This window comes from Martes martes (genome assembly GCF_963455335.1).
Source record: "Martes martes genome assembly, chromosome: 1".
Classification (NCBI taxonomy): domain Eukaryota; kingdom Metazoa; phylum Chordata; class Mammalia; order Carnivora; family Mustelidae; genus Martes; species Martes martes.
This window is the reverse complement of record NC_137888.1, coordinates 115,943,860-115,964,960: the sequence shown is the minus strand read 5'-3', so window position 1 is coordinate 115,964,960 and position 21,101 is coordinate 115,943,860. Positions and strand designations below refer to the sequence as shown.

Below are 21,101 nucleotides of genomic sequence, written 5' to 3'. Positions count from 1 at the left end.
CTTTTAACAGTTATGAATATGGTATTTAATAACATAGCTCTAACAAAGAGTGGCCACTTAAAAGCTGACAAAAACTCAAGAATGTATCCATACTTAATTTGTTTCTCTAATAATTTCTTTTTATAATTGTTTTAAAAATTATTTTAGGAGGGACGCCTGGGTGGCTCATTGGTTAAGCAGCTGCCTTCGGCTCAGGTCATGATCCCAGTGTCCTGGGATCGAGTCCCACATCCGGCTCCTTGCTCGGCAGGGAGCCTGCTTCTCCCTCTGCCTGCCACTCTGTCTGCTTGTGCTCACTCTCGCTCCTCTCTCTCTCTCTCTCTCTCTCTCTCTCTGACAAATAAATAAATAAATAAATCTTTTTAAAAAAATTTTAAATTAAAAAAAAAAAGCTCCAAACTTTAAAAAAATTAATAATAAAAATAAAAAACAAAAATTATTTTAGGAGGTCCTCGGATTGTGACAAATTTGTTTCTGTTGTACAAGTGTTTTGGGGAGGATTTGTTCTCAAGAATCTGCTTAAAATGCTTGGTAAATGCAGAACTGAGCCTGGGTGGCTCAGCTGGTTAAACATCTACCTTTGGCTCAGGTCATGATCTCAGGGTCCTGGGATCAACTTCCACACTGAGAAGTCCCTGCTTCTGTCTGTCTTCTGCTCCCTCTGTTTGTGCTCTCTCTTTCTCTCTGACAAATAAATAAAATCTTTAAAAAAAAAAAAAATGCTTGGGGGGGCGCCTGGGTGGCTCAGTGGGTTAAGCCTCTGCCTTCGGCTCAGGTCATGGTCTTAGGGTCCTGGGATCGAGCCCCGCATCGGGCCCTCTGCTCAGTGGGGAGCCTGCTTCCCCCTTCTCTCTGTCTGCCTCTCTGCCTACTTGTGATCTCTGCCTGTCAAATAAATGAATAAAATCTTTAAAAAAAAAATGCTTGGGCGCCTGGGTGGCTCAGTGGGTTAAAGCCTCTGCCTTCGGCTCAGGTCCTGATCCCAGGGTCCTGGGATTGAGCCCCGCACTGGGCTCTCTGCTCAGCGGGGAGCCTGCTCCCCCCTCTGCCTGCCTCTCTGCCTACTTGTGATCTCTCTGTCAAATAAATAAATAAAATCTTTTAAAAAAATGCTTGGTAAATGTAGTACAGTTTATCTGTCTTTCCTTGAATGGATAGTAGAATATTTTAAATGAGATTTTTAGTTGTTATTTATAATGTACAGTCTTTATTTTGTTGTCTCCTCTAGTGGGAGTAAGAAATAAAAATACAACTTTTTCCAAGCTTACATTTTATATTCAGTTAATATTAAAAAACAGGGGCAAGCAGATCTTAAAACTCTAATCTTGTTCTTGAATTTTAAGGAAGGGGGCAGTTTTTCCTTACTTCTGACTCTATGCTTTCTGAAACATGGCATAAGAGGAAAGTTACTCTTTCATCAGTGGTGTCTAAGTTGTCAAAATCACTTTATGTAAAATCTGCTCTAAAAGAAATGAAGAAAATATCCTAACATCACATCAGTGAACAGCTGGATAGAACTGGACCTCCCAGGTTCTCACCTACTTTTCAGGGACTCAATTAGAATTCTGAAGCAATGCTTTAGGCGGTAAGTACTGACTCACTTCCTTTAGACTTTTCAGGGACTGTTTCATTGATAGGTGTTTTTCTTGTTTAGTGTTTACAGGCATTGGAGTTTTTACATGCTAATCAAGTGATCCACAGAGACATCAAAAGTGACAACGTGCTTTTGGGGATGGAAGGATCCGTTAAACTTAGTAAGTAGCAAATGATTAAGTAACATTTATTACTATAGTTCTGCCTTCTGTTTAAGTAAAAAGAAACCTATTAATATTTTTGTGACTTAATATATGGAAGGGGAGGGAGAAAATGGTAAAGAATATGGATTCTCAGCTGGACAGCTTGGGTTTAAATAGCAGATCAGCTACTACTTGCTGAATAATTTTGGGGTGAGTTACTTAATCTATTTATGTTCTCTGATGGTAAGGAAAATAATAGTTACTGTCTCAGATGTATAATATAGTTACTGTCTTAGTTACTCTGAGAATTAAAAATGTAAAGCACTGAGGAACAGTGCCTGGGACTGTCCTCATGTTGGTACTGTCTTCTAAAGATAAGCTTGAATTTGTCTCTGTTATTAGGGTAAATCTTTGTCATTATGCTGTTCAGCTTTCTTAGGATTTGATAGAGCATGGCCTATTTGGGGGAGGGCTTTATGACCCTGACCTAAGAGATGACTAGAAACAAAACCTCTGTTCCTAATTATCTTCTGTATCAGACTTGATAGAATCATGGGGGGAGAAGTCCTGGACGACTTTTCCTCTGCTGGCTGTAATCTGTCAGTTTCAACCACTGCCCCCTGGAGGATTCAAGAAGAACTTCTGTTGAGGTTCCTCCAACTATGCAAAATTCAAGGCATTTCTTGGATCAACAGATCAAAATTTTTTCCTTCTGTTCTGTTGGATTGTTTGACTCCTTTTTCAATATCTCTTTTTTAAGATATTTCTTCTGGGGATTATTCAGCCACAAGAAAGGGGTAATAACAGATGGTCAAAAATATGATTACTAATCTTAATCAGCAGGCAAAATAGAAATGGACATTATCATACTTTTTTGGAGGATACACATGTAAGCTGACTTAGACTTTTTTGGATAATATTTTATCCTAGCTCTTCCACATACTATATGAATGATCTTGGATAACTTAAAAATATGTATGCCTTAGTTTCCCAATTTGTAAAATGAGAATAATATCAATAAATGTACCTATCTCAGTGTTGTCTTGAGGATTAGGTGTGCTAATTTCCTATAAGATACTTGGAACAGTACCTAGTTTGTTACAAGTGACCATTTTAGCTATAAATATGATTTGACTGAACAGTTGCTCACTTAGTATTCTCTTGGATAAAATTATGGCACATATGCACAGCAGTAAATACAAAGTTGTTCTCTGTAACATTGTAAAGAACAACAAAAAGTACCTTAAATGTCTAGCAGTATGGGAATGGTAAATTATAATTTTGTTATTTTGTAATATTGTGTGGTTATAGTAATGAGGTAGATCAATGTTTACAACTATGGAAAAGTCTTTAAAAATAAATTTAAAAAAACAATTTACTGGAGCACTTGGCTGGCTTAGTTGGTAGAGCATGTGACTCTTGATCTCAGAGTGGTGAGTTCAAGCCCCATGTTGGGGGTAGAGTTTACTTTTTTTAAAAAAGCAGTTTAACAGTGTCCTAACTAGGTCGAATAAACCATTCAGTTCACAGGTGATGTTTGTACCTGTGTAAATTCATAACAAAAAGTCCAAAGCTTACAAACCTAAATGTTAGTAGTAGTTGAGTTTGAAATAGAATGGGTCTGTGGAAGGGAGGGAAAAAATTCTAGATTCTCATCCCAAAGATTCTCATCCCACTAAATTAACACTCAGTGCTAACCTAGGCTTTCTGTGCCTGTTACAAAATGAGGTGGTTGGAGTAGAGTAAGCTGGCGAGGACCTTTTTAGGTACAGTTGCATTTAAAGCTGTTCTTTTTCTAGGCCGTCTGCTAGGTCAGATACTTGGTAATTCTGGCTTCTGTTTGTTTTCTTCAGAAATAGTTCCCATTTCCTGACCTTTTTACCTGATTTGTAGAATTTTAGTTTTGATGCTCACCTTTGGTAACTTTCCTTTTTCAACTTTATTAAAATTTTTGGGATAATTACTTAGAATAAAAGACCACCTGATCATTTGGCCTTTGCTTGTGGGAAATAAAAGTAAACAAAGTGAGAGTATATAACATCATCAAGATACTTGTAAACCCATTCTGCGTTCTACATTGTACCTTGTAAACCCATTCTGGCTTACTTTTTTTTTTTTTAAAGTAAGCACTATGCACAGTGTGGGGCTTGAATACGACCCCGAGATCAAGAGTCACATGCTCTATGGACTCTTCAGTAGCCAGGTGCCCCTGGTTTAGTTTTTGAATACAGTTTTAAAACAGAGGCTGAATAGTCAGATGTAATTAATTAAGTCATCTATCATGAGCTCTTAGATAAAAGTATCCATGGGCACCATTAACTGTAGATATGTTTTGTTTTGTTTTGTAGCCGACTTTGGGTTCTGCGCCCAGATCACCCCTGAGCAGAGCAAGAGAAGTACCATGGTTGGAACGCCATACTGGATGGCGCCAGAGGTGGTTACACGGAAAGCTTATGGCCCTAAAGTGGACATATGGTCTCTGGGTATCATGGCTATTGAGATGGTAGAAGGAGAGCCTCCATACCTCAATGAAAATCCCTTGAGGGTAAGAGCAATTAAACACCAGCCTTATTTTTAGAAAAACACATTTCTTCAGAACATTTATTTAGAATCTGATTGCGCCAGCCACTAGGCAAAAATTTAGGATACAAAGTCAATATAACCTAGTCTCTGCATCTAAAAATATTTGCTTCTTCTGGATTATTGAGTTGAATGTGTCAGGTAAAGAGTTTGTAGATTTTTAGTAATCTGTATGATATTAAATTTTGCACTTAAGTAAGAGTTTGTTTACTTTTCCACAAAGTATCTCTAGGTGTACTCTTCAGATAGTCAGCTTTGAACCTTGGCCTCTGTACTGCCAGGTACACAGGAGAGGAGAACAAGGTCACATCTATAAGAAATCTGTGTAGATGGCAATGTTAAAGCTCACAGTCAAACAAAAGAGTGAGGGCCCTGAGTTACAGATGGGGGTGGTAGACTTGAAACAATTAGCATTTCAGCAGTGGAGGTGGAGAGTTGAGGAGTTCATTCATTCTTCTTCTTTCTGTCTTTCCTTTCTTTTTCCTTCTACTTCTACTTTTAAATTACCGTATATGGCTCAATATCATTAGTTACTAAAGAAAAGCAAATCAGACCCCAAAAAGATACTACATCACACCTATAAAAAATGACTGTAATAAAAAAGATGGACGATAGGGGCACCTGGGTGGCTCAGTGGGTTAAAGCCTCTGCCTTCAGCTCGGGTCATGATCCCAGGGTCCTGGGATTGAGCCCCGCATTGGGCTCTCTGCTCAGTAGGGAGCCTGCTTCCTCCTCTCTCTCTGCCTGCTTGTGATCTCCATCTGTCAAATAAATAAATAAAATCTTTAAAAAACAAAAAAGATGGACAATAATAAGTGTTAGTGAAAAATGTGAAGAAATTGGAACCTTCATACGTTGCTAGTGGAACTGTAATATGGTGCATGCAGCACTTGAAAAACAGTTGGACAATTCCTTCAAAAGTTAACATTGAGTTACCATATAACCTAGTAATTTCACTGCTAGGTATATACACAAGAGAATTAAAAGCATACATCCACACAAAAACTTGTACACAAATGTTCAAAACAGCATTATTCATAATAGTTAAAAGGTAAAAACAATCCAGATGTCCATCACCTGATGAATGAGTGAGTAAAAGTGGTATATTTTTAAAAAAAAAGTGGTATATCAATGCAATGGGATATTATTTAGTCATTCATAGTAAAAGTAATGAGGTACAGATACAACATTAAACCTGAAAGCATTATGTTAAATGCAAGAAGTCCTACACAAAAGATCACATATGATGTGACTCCATTGGCAGTCAGTTTTTGTCATTCATGGTAATTAGGTTTTGCAAAGCCACAGTTAACTGAATTAACCAATTAAATGCTGAACTGTTGCTACTAGGGGAAATACAGGGTTGGGTTCCTGCAAGCCTGTGGTCACATTTGTTTTTTAAGATTTCATTTACTTATTTTATTTGAGAGACAGACAGACAGAGTGTGTGAGTGTTGGGGAGGAGCAGAGGGAGAGAAGCCCAAGCAGACTCCCCGCTGAGTGCGGAGCCAACTCGAGGTTCAGTCTCATGACCCTCAGATCACGACCTGAGCCAAAATAAGAGTTGGCACTCAACCAACTGAGCCACTCAGGTGCCCCAGCTTATGGTCACATTTTTGTCAACTGATCAGTCCATAACCTTGCTTCTTAAAGCCATTTTCATACATATTGTTGATTGAGTAATGTTGAAGTCACAGCTGGTATACGTATAACTCATGCCTGAATGAAGCTTTCCAAATGTGTTTTCTCCACAAGGTGCATCACAGCCTCCTTGCACTTAGGACACCACTGAGGGCACATCAGCGCCATGCTTTTTGCCTCTCAGCGCATATCCATAAATGACCACAGAAGCACTGAGAGTATTGGTTTGGGGGTTAAACAGATTTTAGCATGAGTAGGTGAGTTTACATATAAGGAATCTGCAAGTAATGAGGATCAACAGCATATGAAATCTCTGAATAGATATATTTATTTATCTATATATATAAATAAATAGAATAGGCAGATCCATAAAGATAGGAGATTAATGGTTTCTAGGAACTGAGGAGAAGAGGGAAGAAGGAATAACTACAGTACACGTGGGTATTCTTTTTAGAGGAATAAAAATGTTCTGGAATTAGTTGTCATGGTTGTACAGCTTTACGAATACACTAAGAACACTGAATTACACACATTACAAGGGCAATTTTTATAGTACATAGATTACCCCTCAATGAAGCAGTTATTTTTAAAAGTTCTTAAATTACCATGTATGACTGTAGGCTTACTGCCAGACTCTCTTTTTCCTAATTTTTTTCCAACTAAGTTGGATTTCCTGTAAAATGGGCTCCAGAGGCCAATTAATGGTTATGTGTAGGAGAGGCCCTTTCTGGGTGGCATTGGATTTTGATGCTCTTTTTCCTGAATGTTTTTCATCTCCTTGCAAAAAAAAATGCTCAGGTGAGAAATTAAGTACTTTTATAGAGGTGATTAGCTTTAGAACACTTTTGGGACAATTTTTAAAACCCTCTCATTTCATTTGTTTAACAAATACTGATTCAAATACCTGCTCTGTGGTAGGCACCGTACAAAGTGCTATCTACAGACAAAATTCCTGCCCTTACGGTTTCCTGGGTGGCTCAGTGGGTTAATTGTCTTCCACTCAGCTTGTGATTTCAGGGTCCTGGGGTGGAGTCTTAGTGGGGAGTCTTAGTGGGGAGTCTGCTTGTCCCTCTGCCCCTCCCCCTGCTTGTGCACTCTCTGTCTGTCTCTCAAATAAATAAAATCTTTTTTTAAAAATCCTGCCCTCATAGAAAGTAGAGAGAAAAAATAAGAATAATATATGATATATTAAGTGATAGAGACTAAGTGCTGGGACTGGTAGGGAGGGAGTCAAGAGAGTGTTTGGTTTACAAGAGTGCTTGGAGAGGGCTTCACTGGGGTGACATTTGAACATAAGAAGGTAAGAGAGATACTGAGTTACCAAAGGGAAGAACATTCCAGTCAGAAAGAACAGCACCTGAAAGGCCCTGAAGCTGAGGCATTTTTGGTATATTCAGAGAGCATTGAGTATTTTCCCCATAGCTAGTGTGCAGGGAGCATACAGCAGGAGGAAAAAGGTAGATCAGTGAAGAAATGGGACCAGACTATGTAGTGCCTTTTCAGGCCTTTATAAGAATTCTGGCTTCTACATAGGTAAGACAGGCAAACAACTGGAGAGTTTGGAGCAGAGATGTTAAATGGTCTTACTTGTATTTTAATAGGATCACTCTGGCTATTCTGTTGAGAAAAGATTTTCAAGTGAGGCAGAGATAGATACAAGAAAACCAGTTAGAAGACAAGACATAATGGTACCTTAGACCAGAATCGTATCAGTAGAGGTGGGAAGTAGTAGAAGAAGTAGTTGGATTCCGGATATATTTTAAAAGGAGAGTCTATCTGGGAGAGAAAGAGAGAGAGAGATGACTCTAAGAGTTTGGCCTAAGCAACTGGAATGATGAAATTCAAGTTCACCTTAACTGAATTGGGGAAGGCTGCAAGTAGAGTGGTGTGTGAGGATGGCAGGTGGGACATCAGGAGTTAACATTTTAGCATGTTTTAGACATGTCAAGTTTGTAGTGCCTACTAAGACATCCAAGTGAGGGGGTGCCTGGGTGATTCAGTCAGTTAAGCATTCGACTCTTGGTTTTGGCTCTGGTCATGATCCTCAGGATTGTGAGATCTAGCCCCGCAATGGCCCAACCTCAGTTTGGAGTCTGCTTCAGATTTCCTCTACCTCTCCCTCCCCTCTTGCACACAGGGCTCGAGTGCTCACCCTCTCTCTCAAAATAAATAAGTAAATTTGGGGGTGGAAGAGATATCCAAGTGAATATGTTGAATAGGCTGTTGGGTATGGCCATCTAGATCAGGCCCGAGGTGTAAAATTGAGACTTGTTAGCTACAGAAATTGAAGTTATATGTCTGGATAAGATCACCAGGCCAAGTAGGCATAGACAGACAGTAGAAAAGATTCAGCTTACATCCTGAAGCATTTGATCCATAGTTAACACTTGATGTAGTAGACCAGCAGAGGAGAATGAGGAGGAATGGCTGGAGAGGTACACAAAACCAAATAAACACATGCCCTTGATTCTCCATGCAAAAAGCAAGGGAGATACCAGCTTGTCAGTAACCACAGCTAATCAAGTAAGTTGAGGACTAAAATGATCATTCAAGTTGGCAGTGTGTGAATATAATTGTTGGAAACTTAGCAAGCAGGAAATTCTGCTTCCTGTCAAGATAGAGTAACAGGTATCAGATTCACCACCCTTGCCTAAAGTAAAACAGCAAAAATTAGCATATGTGAAACAGTGGTTTGCAAGACACTGGACATCCCTGAAGAAAGTGATCTCCAAAAGTGGGAGAGGCTTGAGGTGAGTGCTGTGATTGGTGCAGCTTAATGTATTGAGAGGGTTTTAAGCCCCGTGCAGGGAGGAAGAACCCAGGTGGGACACAATGGCCTCCTTGAATTAAGGAGAAGGAGTTTAAAGTCTGAGGAGACCAAGTTGGCTAGCGTTTACAAGGCAGAGAGTAGGAGAGGAGAATGTCTCATAGAAGATTCCGGAATCTATGGAGTCCCCTTGAGCATTCAGCAGACACTGGTGCATCTCTGAAGAATCTACCCAAGGTCAGGGGTATACCCATATAAGATGGAAGAAAACAGTGCTTGGTGCTCATACAGAGGCTGGGAATAGTGCCTGCTTCTGTCAGCCACAGTGGAAAACCTTGTAATGCACGGATATTGAATAGAAGACTCAAAAGAGTCTTGCTTCACTGGTGGGAAATAATTACCCCTAGACTGCCTGTTGCTATAGACCCAGCTAACCCATCTGAAAAACAAGACCTGAAGAGATCCCCGGTAACTTGTGTTGCAGAACAAAACTCAAGAATACTTACAGGAATATGGAAATACCCAGCAGCCAACAAGCACGTAAATATCCAGTCAGAGTTTATCAGGCAGACAGAAGAGCCGGAAAGTACAACCCATGATGAGAAAACCCATTGCAGCAGACCAGAACTGACAGAAGAGCACACAAAGTCATTAAAGCAGTTTTTGTAACTGCATTCCATATGTTAAGGGTAGTGGCGTTTGGAGCGAATTGAGACAGAAATGAAATTTTTAAAAAGATGAAAAATAGCAATAGTGAGACAATTTCAAGTGTTCTAATATATGTGTAACCAAGTTTGGGGGGGAAATCAAGACTTCTGCAGCCAGCGAATATCTTTTTAAAAACTGAGGTGAAAGAAAGATTTTTCTAGACACAGACATTGAAAGCATTTATTACCAGCAGATCTACAATATAAGAAATACTAAAGGAAGTCTTTCAAGCAGAAAGAAAATGGTAATAGCACTCTACAAAAAGAATCGAAGAGTGCTAAAAATAGTAACTATGTGAGTAAATATGTAAGGTTTTTTCCTTATGTAAATATCTTTAAAAGATAAAACTTTACATGAAAAAAAACTTTACATGAAAGTAATAATGGAGGGGGAGGAAAAGAACGTAGATAAAAGTAAAATGACAAAAGCATAAAGCTGAGGGGGAGAACCGTAAGAGTGATGCAGTCTGTGGGAAGTGCTGTAATGATGCGATGGTTGTGAAAATGGAAAGATACATGCTCTCACCTCTTCAGCAAGCCCTAAAATAAAGAATGAATTACACCTGATAAAATTCAGCTAAGGAGATAAAATAGGATCATAAGTCATACTGAATTAAAGAGAAGAGCTCACACTTAGGAGTTCTTGAAAGGGGCAAGGGCCAACTGAAAGAGCTCTAGTGGCCAAAGATGCAGCAATTTGAACCACAAAATAAAGTAGTAAGGGATAGTAACCCACAGTATAATGTTTATGTGTCTGTAAGTGAGTAAATAAGTAAGTGGGGCAGAAGGGATAAATCTCATGAGAAGAACTCCAAATAATTTATGTGGTTGTTCCCCCTTAAGGCAGATAGAGCATAACTCCCCACTCCTTAAGTATAGACAGCACATAGTGATTTTCTTCTGAAGAGCAGAGTATAAAAAGTGGAGAAAAGAGTAACTTAGCAGAGGAGAAACCTGACAAGCACAGACCTCAGATAAGGTGAATGTACAGTCATAAATTAATTTGGTAGTATGTACTTTTGATATGATGCAGTGAAAATGGCACTCTTAACTGTGATCTTCCTTCCCAAAGCCCATATTCAAAGCCTGTAATCACAAGGAAAACATCAAATTCCAATATTGGGCATTCTACAGTATAAAAACTGACCAGTACTCCTCCACACTGTCGAGGTCATCAAAAGCAAAGGAAAGTCGAAGAAATTGTCACTGCCAAGAGGAGCTAAGGAGACAAGAGTGTCCTGAAACAGAGAGCAGAGAGTGGGAGAGTGAGTGAAACAGGGAAATCCGTAGTAGGAATGCGGGACGTCCTACGGGCCTGTTAATGACGAGGTGAATGATGCCAGTCATCAGGAATGTATCTTTTTATTCCACTGTCCTTAGCTGCGCAGGTACAGGCAAGGGGTAAGCAGTTTTAATGTGTAGCATAGTGAATGCTGTGAAGTCAAGAGGATCAGAGAGGCGATTATGATGAACACTGGAAGATCAGTGGGATTCAGGTTTAGCAGAGTCAGAGGGATTGCTGGTGTTGGGAGTGCCCAGAGTGAAAAAAGTAGGAGGTAAAGAGCGGCTGCATTTTCAGGCTTGTGGTCATGAGTACTGATGATGAGGCACAGGCTGTGTCCCTGGGCTTGTGTGGCTGTGGGAGGCCAAAGGACAAGAACATGGGAGAAGATGAGGGCAAGGAATTCTCACCAGCCTCTCAAGCTGTTGAAATCCCTGAGACTTATGAATACTGCTAGAGATGGTGACAACAGTGTTTTGTAGATGTGGTGGATATGAGTCTGCAAGCCCGGGAGTTCTGGAGGACAGGGTAGGTATCTCAGAGAGGCAATGAGAAGCCACCAGGACCCTCCTTCTCTAGGTGCAGTGGTGCAAAGTCCAGGAGGGAACGGTGACCCCTAGAGAGCGCTATGGATGAGGCAGTCCTTCAGGGGAGAGCCAGGCCTTAGTAGATGTGGTAGTGCTTAGAGGAAGGGTGGTTTAGAGGAGGGGTAGGGCAATGGTACAGAAAAAATGAAGGCAGAAAGGGGAGTGTGCAGCACCAGATGGGCATTAAAGTGCAGATAGCGAGGAAATGGGCACATTCATATCCTGATCGTTTGAGCCTCAGTATCCCTTTTTTGATGGCATTTTGGTTATACTGCAGAAATGTGAAATAATTCAGGAGAAAATTTAGGCGACCTTGGGTTTGGCAGTGTTTTTAGATCAAAAAGCATGATCCATCCATGAGAGACTAAATTGGACTTCATTAAAATTGGAATCATCCTGGCTAGCTCAGTTGGAGGAGTGTGTGACTGTTGATCTTGGGATCGTGAGTTCAAGCCCCATATCAGGTATAGAGATACTTAAATAAATAAAACTAAAAAAAAAAGAAAATGGGAATCTTCCTTTCTGAGAAAGACACTATTAAAAGAATAGAAAGACAAGTCACAGACTGGGAGAAATATTTGCAAAACACCCATCTGCTAATCAGATGCTATCCAAAATATATAAAGAGCTCTTCAAACTTCAACAATGAGAAAATAACCTAATGTAAGAATGGATAAAAGAGGGGCGCCTGAGTGGCTCAGTGGGTTAAAGCCTCTGCCTTCGGCTCGGGTCATGATCCCAGGGTCCTGGGATTGAGCCCCGCATCAGGCTCTCTGCTCAGTGGGGAGCCTGCTTCCTCCTCTCTCTCTCTCTCTCTGTCTGCCTCTCTGTCTACTTGTGATCTCTGTCTGTCAAAAAAAAAAAAAAAGAATGGATAAAAGATCTCAACAGACAATTAAAGAAGATAACACAGATGGTGTTCCTGGTTGGCTCAGTTGGTAGAGCAAGAGTACGACTCTTGATCCTGGGGTCATGAGTTCCGGCTCCATGTTGGGCATGGAGATTACTTAAATAAATATTAAAAGAAAAAAAAGAAGATACAGATGGCAAATAAGCATATAATAAGATGCTCAACACCATGCAGTTAGGGAATTGCAAAATTTTAAAAAACAGTAAGATACACACCTATTAGAATGGCCTGAGATTTTTTTTTTAAGATTTTATTTATTTATATGAAAGAGAGAGCATGAGGGGGGACAAGTTAGAGGGGAAACCAGACTCCCCACAGAGCAGGGAGCTTGATGTGGGAGTCGATCCCACGACTCCAGGATCATCACCTGAGCCAAAGGCAGTTGCTTAACTAACAGCCATCCAGGCTCCCCAAGCCTAAAAATTTTTAATGGCAGTACCAAATGCTGGTTAGAATGCAGAGTAGTAGCAACTCGCATTCCTTGCCGGTGAAAATGGAATGTGGTACAGCCACTTCAGAAGACATTTTGGCAGTTTCTCACAAAACTAAACATGCTCCTGACATGCAGTTCACAGTTGTGCTCCTTATTTACCTAAATGAGTTGGAAATTGGTGTTCACACAAAAACCTACACACAAATGTTTATAGCATCTTTATTCATAATTGCCCCAAATCAGAAGCAACCAGCCAAGATGTGAAGTACATAAATATACTTTATTTTAAAAGGGTGAGTGTACAAATAGACTGTGGTACATCCATACGGTACAATGTTATTCCATGACATTAAAAAGATAAAAAATAAAAATCAAACTGCAAAAAGACATGGAAGAACCTAAAATGCATATTGCTTAGTGAACAAATCCAGCCTAACACAGCTACATACTGTATGATTCCAGCTATAGAGGCTAAAAAAGATCAGTCGTACTCTCTAAAATAAATAAATCTTTAAAAAAAAAAAAAAAAGTGGGAGGGGGTACCTGGGTGGCACAGTCGGTTAAGCCTCTGACTCTTGGCTTTGGCCCAGGTCATGATCTCATGATCATGAGATCATATATAGCCCAGCGTTGGGCTCCACACTGAGCATGGAGTCTGCTTCAGATTCCCTCTGCCTCTGCCCCCTCCTGTTCATGCTCTCTCTTCTCTAAAATAAGTACATATCTCTTTGGGGGGAAAAATATTCAGTGGTTACCAGGTATTTGTGGGGATGGGGCAGGGAAGATGAATGGGTGGAGCATAAGGGATTTTTAGGGCAGTGAAATTGTACTGTATGATATTATAATGTCAGAAGCATGACAGTATGCATTAGTCAAAATCCATAGGACTATACAACACAAAGTGTGAACCCCAGTGTAAACCAGAGACTTGTTTAATGAAGGTGTACCAGAGACCCTTAACTGTGCAGAACAAACTGAAGGTTGCTGGAGGGGAGGTGGATGAGTAGGGGAATGGGTTAAGTGGGTGATGGGTATTAAGGAGGACACTTGTGATGAATATTGGGTGTTCTATGAAAGTGATGAATCAGTAAATTCTATTCCTGAAACAAATATTGTTATGTTAACTAACTAGAGTTTAAATAAGAACTTGAAACAGACAAAAAGGTTTAAAAATAAGAGTGTAGGGGTACCTGGGGTGGCTCAGTCAGTTGAGCGACCGACTTTCGGTTCCTGCTCAGGTTGTGGGATCGAGCCCCGTGTCTGTCTCCCTGCATCGTGGGGAGTCTGCTTGGGATTCTCTCTCCTCTGTCCCTCCCCCTGCTAGCTCACTCTTTCTCTCAAAATAAATAAATAAAGATAGCGTAAAAATAAAAGTGTATCAGTAGTGGTTCATCACTTGTAACCAGTGTACCATATTAATGTAAGGAGCCTCTCCCATTATCAACATCCCTCACCAGCGGGTACATTTCTTACATTTGGAGAACCTACATTGGCACATCATTATCACCCAGAGTCTGCAGATTGCATTAGGGTTTACTCTTGGGTATTATACAGTTCTGTGGGTTTGGTCAAATGTATAATGAACAACATATATCCATTATCATAAGACAGTGTTTTCACTGCCCTAAAAATCCCCTGTTCTGCCTGTGTCATGTATAGCTATATAGGTACAGCTAGTTTTAAAAAAGGAGGGCGTTCTGAATCACTAAATTCTACTCCTGAGACCAGTATTCCACTATATGTTAACTAACTAGAATGTAAATAAAAACTTGTTTTGAAATCTGGTGTGACTTGGAATAAAATCTTAAGAAAGGCAAATGGATGCTGTGTGTCAGTAGTGTGATTGTGCTTATTTTTCTTTATACCCTTATGTATTATAGTTCTTTTATCAACATGTATTGCATTTATAACCCCTCCCCAAAAAGATAAAGCTAATTTCTGCAAAAAATTAGGGGATTGTAACATCTAAAAGTAAAGAGAAAAGAACTGCTACAAATGGGCAGAAATAATACTACACCTCAATTATTTCTGGTGAATGTCTTTAAAGAAGTAAAAGATCCAGGGGTGCCTGGCTGGCGCAGTCAGTGAGTGTACAACTCTAGATCTCAGGGTTGTGAGTTTGAGCCCCACATTGGGTGTAGAGATTACTTTAAAAAATCTCTCTAAAAAATTGAAGTGAAAGATCCATAAACTTAATAAAGTGCTGTCTCTTTGTTGTGCGGCCTTAAGTATGTCAAAGATACTCTTCTATTTTTAGGCCTTGTACCTGATAGCAACTAATGGAACTCCAGAACTTCAGAATCCAGAGAAACTTTCCCCAATATTTCGGGATTTCTTAAACCGTTGTTTGGAGATGGATGTGGAGAAAAGGGGTTCGGCCAAAGAATTGTTACAGGTGAATTTGGAAGTAATACTGTTTTTGGATAAAGTTGATTTTTTTGAGTAACCAACAAAGTTTACATGGGGTTAATAACATTTCACCCTTCATTGTTCATTGAAGTAGTTCATTGATGTAGTTCATTGTTCATTGATGTAGTTTAGGATTTTATCTGTTGGGAATAAAATAGCTATAATACTGAAATCAAGTATACGAGTTTTTGCATATTGTCACTTCTCAGACAAGGTCATTTGCTGGCGTGGGTATCTGGGTCATTTACGTGAGATTTTATAATACTAAATTAACTAAAAGGACTGCTTTCAACTATAAAGTGATATATTGATTATGTTGATTTTATACACATCCTGAAATACATGTTTGTTAAATAAATTATAATCCATAAAATAGTCTTTGGGGCTTAATTGAAAGGAAATATTTAGCTTCTAAACTGGTGACACTGATAAGTATTTCCCTCCCTTCTCTGGCAGCATCCCTTCCTGAAACTGGCCAAGCCCTTGTCCAGTCTGACACCACTGATCATGGCAGCTAAAGAAGCAATGAAGAGTAACCGTTAGCGTCATTGCCGTGGCCTCGTGTTCTTTCTTCCATTTTCTAAAAGAAATCTTTTAATATATGAAAATGATTACTCTTTTGGGGTTTAAAGAAATGGTCTGCATAACATGGAGGAAAAAACAAACTCCTACTTCCTGAAGACAGCCAAGAGAAAATTGCAAACAGAATGACAGCTTTCTATTGACTCCCTTCTTTATAGGGTCCAAAAGGAATTGCAGACGGAATCACTAGCCTTACTTCTTTCAGCAGACAGCCCATCAGGGCCATTTTATAGTGTTTGAGATTTGCATTTTATTTTGCTGACTTCATCATAATAGATCCCATTCATTTTCCCTTTGGGGAGTATTTTCAATACTTGAATGGCAGATTCGAGTTTTCCAGAGTATTTGTTTCATCTGCTGGTCGTCTTTTCTCTCTTCTTCATAGCCTTCTTTTTCCTTGCCTTGCTCCTTTGAGTTGCTTTGAGAAATTTTTCTTGTGCCTAAATTGAAGGAAGATACAATAAAAACTATGTAGCTCCTTATATTGGCAAAGGAGCTCAAAATCGGTTAGCTATGTATAGAAGTTAGGACCAGCTTTTACTACATGTAGTATTTCAGTTCATAATTTGAACTGAAGGAAGGGAAGAAAAAAATACGTGATTTTTACCTTTTTTAACAAATGTGAAAGAGTCGGTTTTAGAAATTTCCTGGTAGTGAGTTGTTTGGCATTTGTTACATGTATAGAGAGACTAATAATCTATATTTATAACTAAATCATTGAGACAGAAAAAGAATCCCATTCATTATACATCCTTACAATTTTGTTTCTTTTCTGACTGTGTCCTCTCCAGATTGGGCTTCAGGAACCAAAGTGATTTGTTCTTTCTTGTCCAACGTGGGCATTGTGACTGGTTGCTACCGCTACTTTGCCCTTTCTCCTTTTACCTTCATTTTGGAAATAAGTTTCTGTATATGTTGTAATTTTAGTTAGTATGTTTTTTAATTAACCCTCTCTCACCTTATTCCACCCGTCCTCCCCTGGTAAATAATATAATAACCATTGAATTTTCAGAATTTAAAAGTTAATTTTTTTCCATTTAAAGGAGAAAAATACTTGGAGCTAGCAGAAACAAAGTGAGAGGCTAGAACTTCGGTGAGCTCTAAAATAATTAGATAAGATTATATTCATGAAAGAGAAATGACGGTTACATAGAGATGCAGCTTCTGACCAGTAAACTGTAGAGATTTGTTATAAACATTATTTCCAGCCCATTACCAAGATTTTACTATGTATGAGAACTTAAGTCACTTAAGTACTTGATAAATTCGTGGATTACTTGAGATGTTGAGTTACTTTAGATTTTTTTTCAAAAATAAGTGTGTAAAAAAACTGGAGAAGAAAAATGAAATGTGGTTGTTGATAGCAATACTTTTTTTATTTTAAAAATTTGAAGAGGGTCTGTGACCTGTAGCATTAGTTATGAGAGTATCCTTTCTTCTCCACCCCCCTTCTGGTCTCTTTTCTCTCCTTATATTTTGTTGTTCTGCTTGTGGAAGCGGTGTCATACCTTCTGACATGCCACAAGCCGCATAAATGAAAAAAAATCTGGTTTGGTTCAGACAGTTTGTTCCCCACCACCACTTATCATTAACTTCACACTTATTTGCCATCCTGCAGTAGTACAGGTCATGAATAAAAATAATTTTGATATTTTGGATACATTAGGGGAACGAATAGAGTTTTATTTCCTATCATTTTCATCACATCTGTGTTAAGATATAAGGATAGCAGTGGCTGTTTTTTATTGATAATGCAAGAAGGTTTTCATAAAACTGAGTAAAATAATGAAACTTGTATCTAGAGCACTTAATGGTCTCTGTTTTCAGTTTGATTCTGGATTTCATTTTTCTCTGGATTATTTTGGCCACCTGCAGCTATTACTAAATTACAGAAACAGGCTGGTGTATTTCTGATGAAAATCTGCAGTGCCTCTTGGGTTTCCGATTTGAACATTCTATGTCAATAGTTGTTTGGATGGATTATGATAAAGAAGATGCTACCAATGAAATAGAAAACCAACTAGATGCTAAGACTGATCGTCATGATCAACTCTAGAAGGCCCTTCCATACCTATGTCATAAAGACCATGTTCATTGAATACAGTGCCAATGCCCCATTTTTATGCCTGTGACTCAACAAAGGTCTTTTCAGTTTATAGAAGCAGTTTGGGATTTGTATTTACAACAACTTTGAGGGTTACCTGCACGTCCATTGCTGGCAACGGACTTTGTCATTAAAACCTGACTCCTAGGTTAAGGGAGCTACACTGTGGTTTATTCTTTACTTACTTGGATAAACTAACTTGTAATAGAAATATACTTTGGTTAATTCTGGAATGTGTCATTTTCGAACAAAATAATCCTAAAGGCAATATGGAATTGTGATTTATTAGTTAATTTTAAATTAAAATGTTCAGATCTTGTTGAAAGAAAAATTATATCTGAATCAAGATTCATGTTTTTTTTGATAACTACCTTTTGTATTCACCCTTTTTGTCATCACTTTAGAATGAAAATTCCCATTTAAATCTAAAAGTTACCTTAGTCTCCTCTTGTGTTATGAAAACAATATTACTATAATACTTATTTATTGTATTTCAGACTCTCTGGTGGTCTTAAAGTTTCCTTCTCCTCTTGTTCCTTTTGCTGCTTTTAGGGACAGTTAAAACTGGGAACCATGAAAATAGTGAATATTATATCCTACCTGAGACTAGTAAAAAAGTAGAGCAGTTGTGGTAGCGTAGGAAACCAAAGCTAACACAACTATGTTTTCATGTGTTGAGTGCCTGGCACATAGTATAAATTCTCTTCCCTTCCACACATAAATATTAAGCTGCTTAAAATGTATCCAGTTACCACCAGTCCTGAATGAATCTGTGCCTTTAATAAGCAATTTAAAACTACCTATGAGTATTTCTTTATAGGGGTCACATAAATACATGTCTGTTTATATATACTGTATTCTAGCCAGAACAATTTCAGATCTAATTGGGCTGTAGGTATAGCTAGAAAAAATGGGTGCTTAAAGAATTTGCATCAGTTTTTTAATCTAAAAATTTTAAATATAATGAGATCCATATCCAGTGAAGTGTCAAAAAAAAAAAAAAAACCATTGTAGAATTAGGGTTAAAATCCAGATTCATACTCCTTTTGGGTTTTTTTTTTTTTTAAAGATTTTATTTTATTTATTTGACAGACAGAGATCACAAGTAGGCAGAGAGGCAGGCAGAGAGAGGGGGAAGCAGGCTCCCTGCAGAGCAGAGAGCCTGATGGAGGGCTCGAGCCCAGGACCCTGGGATCATGACCTGAGCCGAAGGCAGAGGCTTAACCCACTGAGCCACCCAGGCACCCCTCCTTTTGGGTTTTTTATAGTGGATTTTCATCGTTATATAGAATGAAGATTGTCTTCCTTGTTTCCATTGCTTCCACAGTAGGTAAGCTGGACAATTAAAATCAGTTTTCCCACAGGGTGTGTATATGTGGGTTTGTAAGAAAGGGAAAAAAATACGCAGATACAGTTTTTAATCACTGAACACATTTATTGACCACTTTGGGAAAGACACGGTGGTAGCTATTGGAATTACAAGGGAGAATCAAGCACTGGCCTGCCCTTGAGAGAGCTGAAGTCCTTTTCACTCACCATTCTAGAATGTTTCCAAATGAAAGGGAGAAAGAAATGTATAATTCTGTCAGACAAATTTTCATTCTGTATTAAGAAAAGCAAAGAATTATATTTAGAATTGGTAGGAATGTGTTACCTTTTTTTTCCCCTTATTTTGGTAGATAGAAATGGAATTAAGTGAAAGTAGTTTGTCTTTTCTGTTTTGTCTTCAAATTTTATATTGACTTTTATTTTTAATTTAATCCCGTTCAATTATTTAATTGTTACCTTGACATTAACTGCTGTATTTGATGACTTTGTTCAATAATTTTGTTCTTTCAGGGCTAGAAATAAACTCTTTTTTTATGTTCATTTTCCCCTTTCCTAAACTTCAGTTCTTTCTTCAGATCAGAATAGTTTAAAAGAATAAAGATAATAGGTTTTTAAGAAGTATTTTGATATTTTTAAGAATAAATATTTGTTAAACACAGCGCTATTTTGAATGTATTACAGAGCTCCAATTTAGAAAAGTTTCCAGAAATGTATGGGTAGCATAACCTCTTTTAAATCAGGTTTGGAATACATTTCTTACAAATGTTCTGGCTGTCAGACCCAGAGAAATACTTCTGGTCTGTTTAAATACCTCCAGTAACTCAACCTGAAATTCTAATGCTTACCTTGCTGAGATAATAAGAATCTTTTTTTTTCTTTTAATTTTTTAATTTTTTAATTAACATGTAATGTATTATTAGCCCCAGGGGTACAGGTCTGTGAATCACCAGGTTTACACACTTCACAGCACTCACCATAGCACATACCCTCCCCAATGTCCATAACCCAACCAACCTCTCCCTATCCCCCCACTCCCGGCAACCCTCAGTTTGTTTTGTGAGGTTGAGTCTCTTACTGTTTGCCTCCCTCCCAATCCCATCTTGTTTCATTTTTTCCTTCCCTACTCCCCAAGCTCCCCACTTGCCTCTCAAATTCCTCGTATCAGGGAGATCATATGATAATTGTTTTTCTCTGATTGACTTATTTCCCTCAGTATAATACCCTCTAGTTTGTGGCTTTTATTTTTTAATTAGGGAGATTTTTTTATGCTATATTATTTAACAAGTTTTATCTTTCAAAAAGGAGAACGAAGGGAAATGTCTTTTCAGGCCTAGTTTTTTAGGTTTTTAACAAACCGAAGTACATAGATTAAAAATCCAAATAATCTTAAAGGAATTGTAATACAGTGCTGGTTACCAGCTTTAAACTTCCCACTGCCAAGTCCAACTCCACAGAGGATTCTACTTTTAACGCTGAGCTGTTCTTAGTAGGCATTAATCTTCACATCTCTTTTTTTTTTTTTGAGATTTTATTTATTTACTTGACAGAGATCACAAGTGGGCAGCTCAGAGAGGGAGGGGGAAGCAGGCTTGCTGCTGAGCAGGGAGCCCGATGCGGGGTCCCAGGATCCCAGGACCCTGGGATCATGACCTGAGCCGAAGGCAGAGGCTTTAACCTACTGAGCTACCCAGACGCCCCTAATCTTCACATTTCAAAATTGTATACTTCAACCGGTATTTCTTAACACTTCTACAATTTACTTTATCTAGTAATTTCTTATGACAGTTGAGAATTTGGGCACAGTCACACCATCCCATTCTCCCATTTCATTCCATCTAGTCTCCCATTTAAGTGAGGTAGCAATTTTTGGGGGGACGTCTAGGTGGCTCAGTTGGTTGAGTGCCCGACTCTTGATCTCAGCTCACATCTTAATCTCAGGGTGGAGTGTCCAAGCCCTGCATTGGGCTCCACACTGGGTGTGGAGTCTACTATTTTTTAAAAAGTAACAATCTTTATTCAAGTAACCATTTTATT

At 38.7% G+C, this 21,101-nt stretch overlaps 1 protein-coding gene across 2 annotated transcripts in view; it reads left to right on the top strand.

Moving 5' to 3' along the window:
- Positions 1-18,169, top strand: part of PAK2 (p21 (RAC1) activated kinase 2) — a 90,765-nt gene extending 72,596 nt beyond the window's left edge. For both annotated transcript variants that reach the window (XM_080827278.1, XM_080827279.1), the window contains 4 exons: positions 1,655-1,754; positions 4,085-4,281; positions 14,901-15,038; positions 15,509-18,169. In XM_080827278.1, coding sequence (XP_080683404.1) covers positions 1,655-1,754; positions 4,085-4,281; positions 14,901-15,038; positions 15,509-15,595 — 522 coding nt within the window. In that variant the 3' untranslated portion in view covers positions 15,596-18,169. The remainder of the gene's footprint in view (positions 1-1,654; positions 1,755-4,084; positions 4,282-14,900; positions 15,039-15,508) is intronic.
- The last annotated feature ends 2,932 nt before the right edge of the window (positions 18,170-21,101 follow it).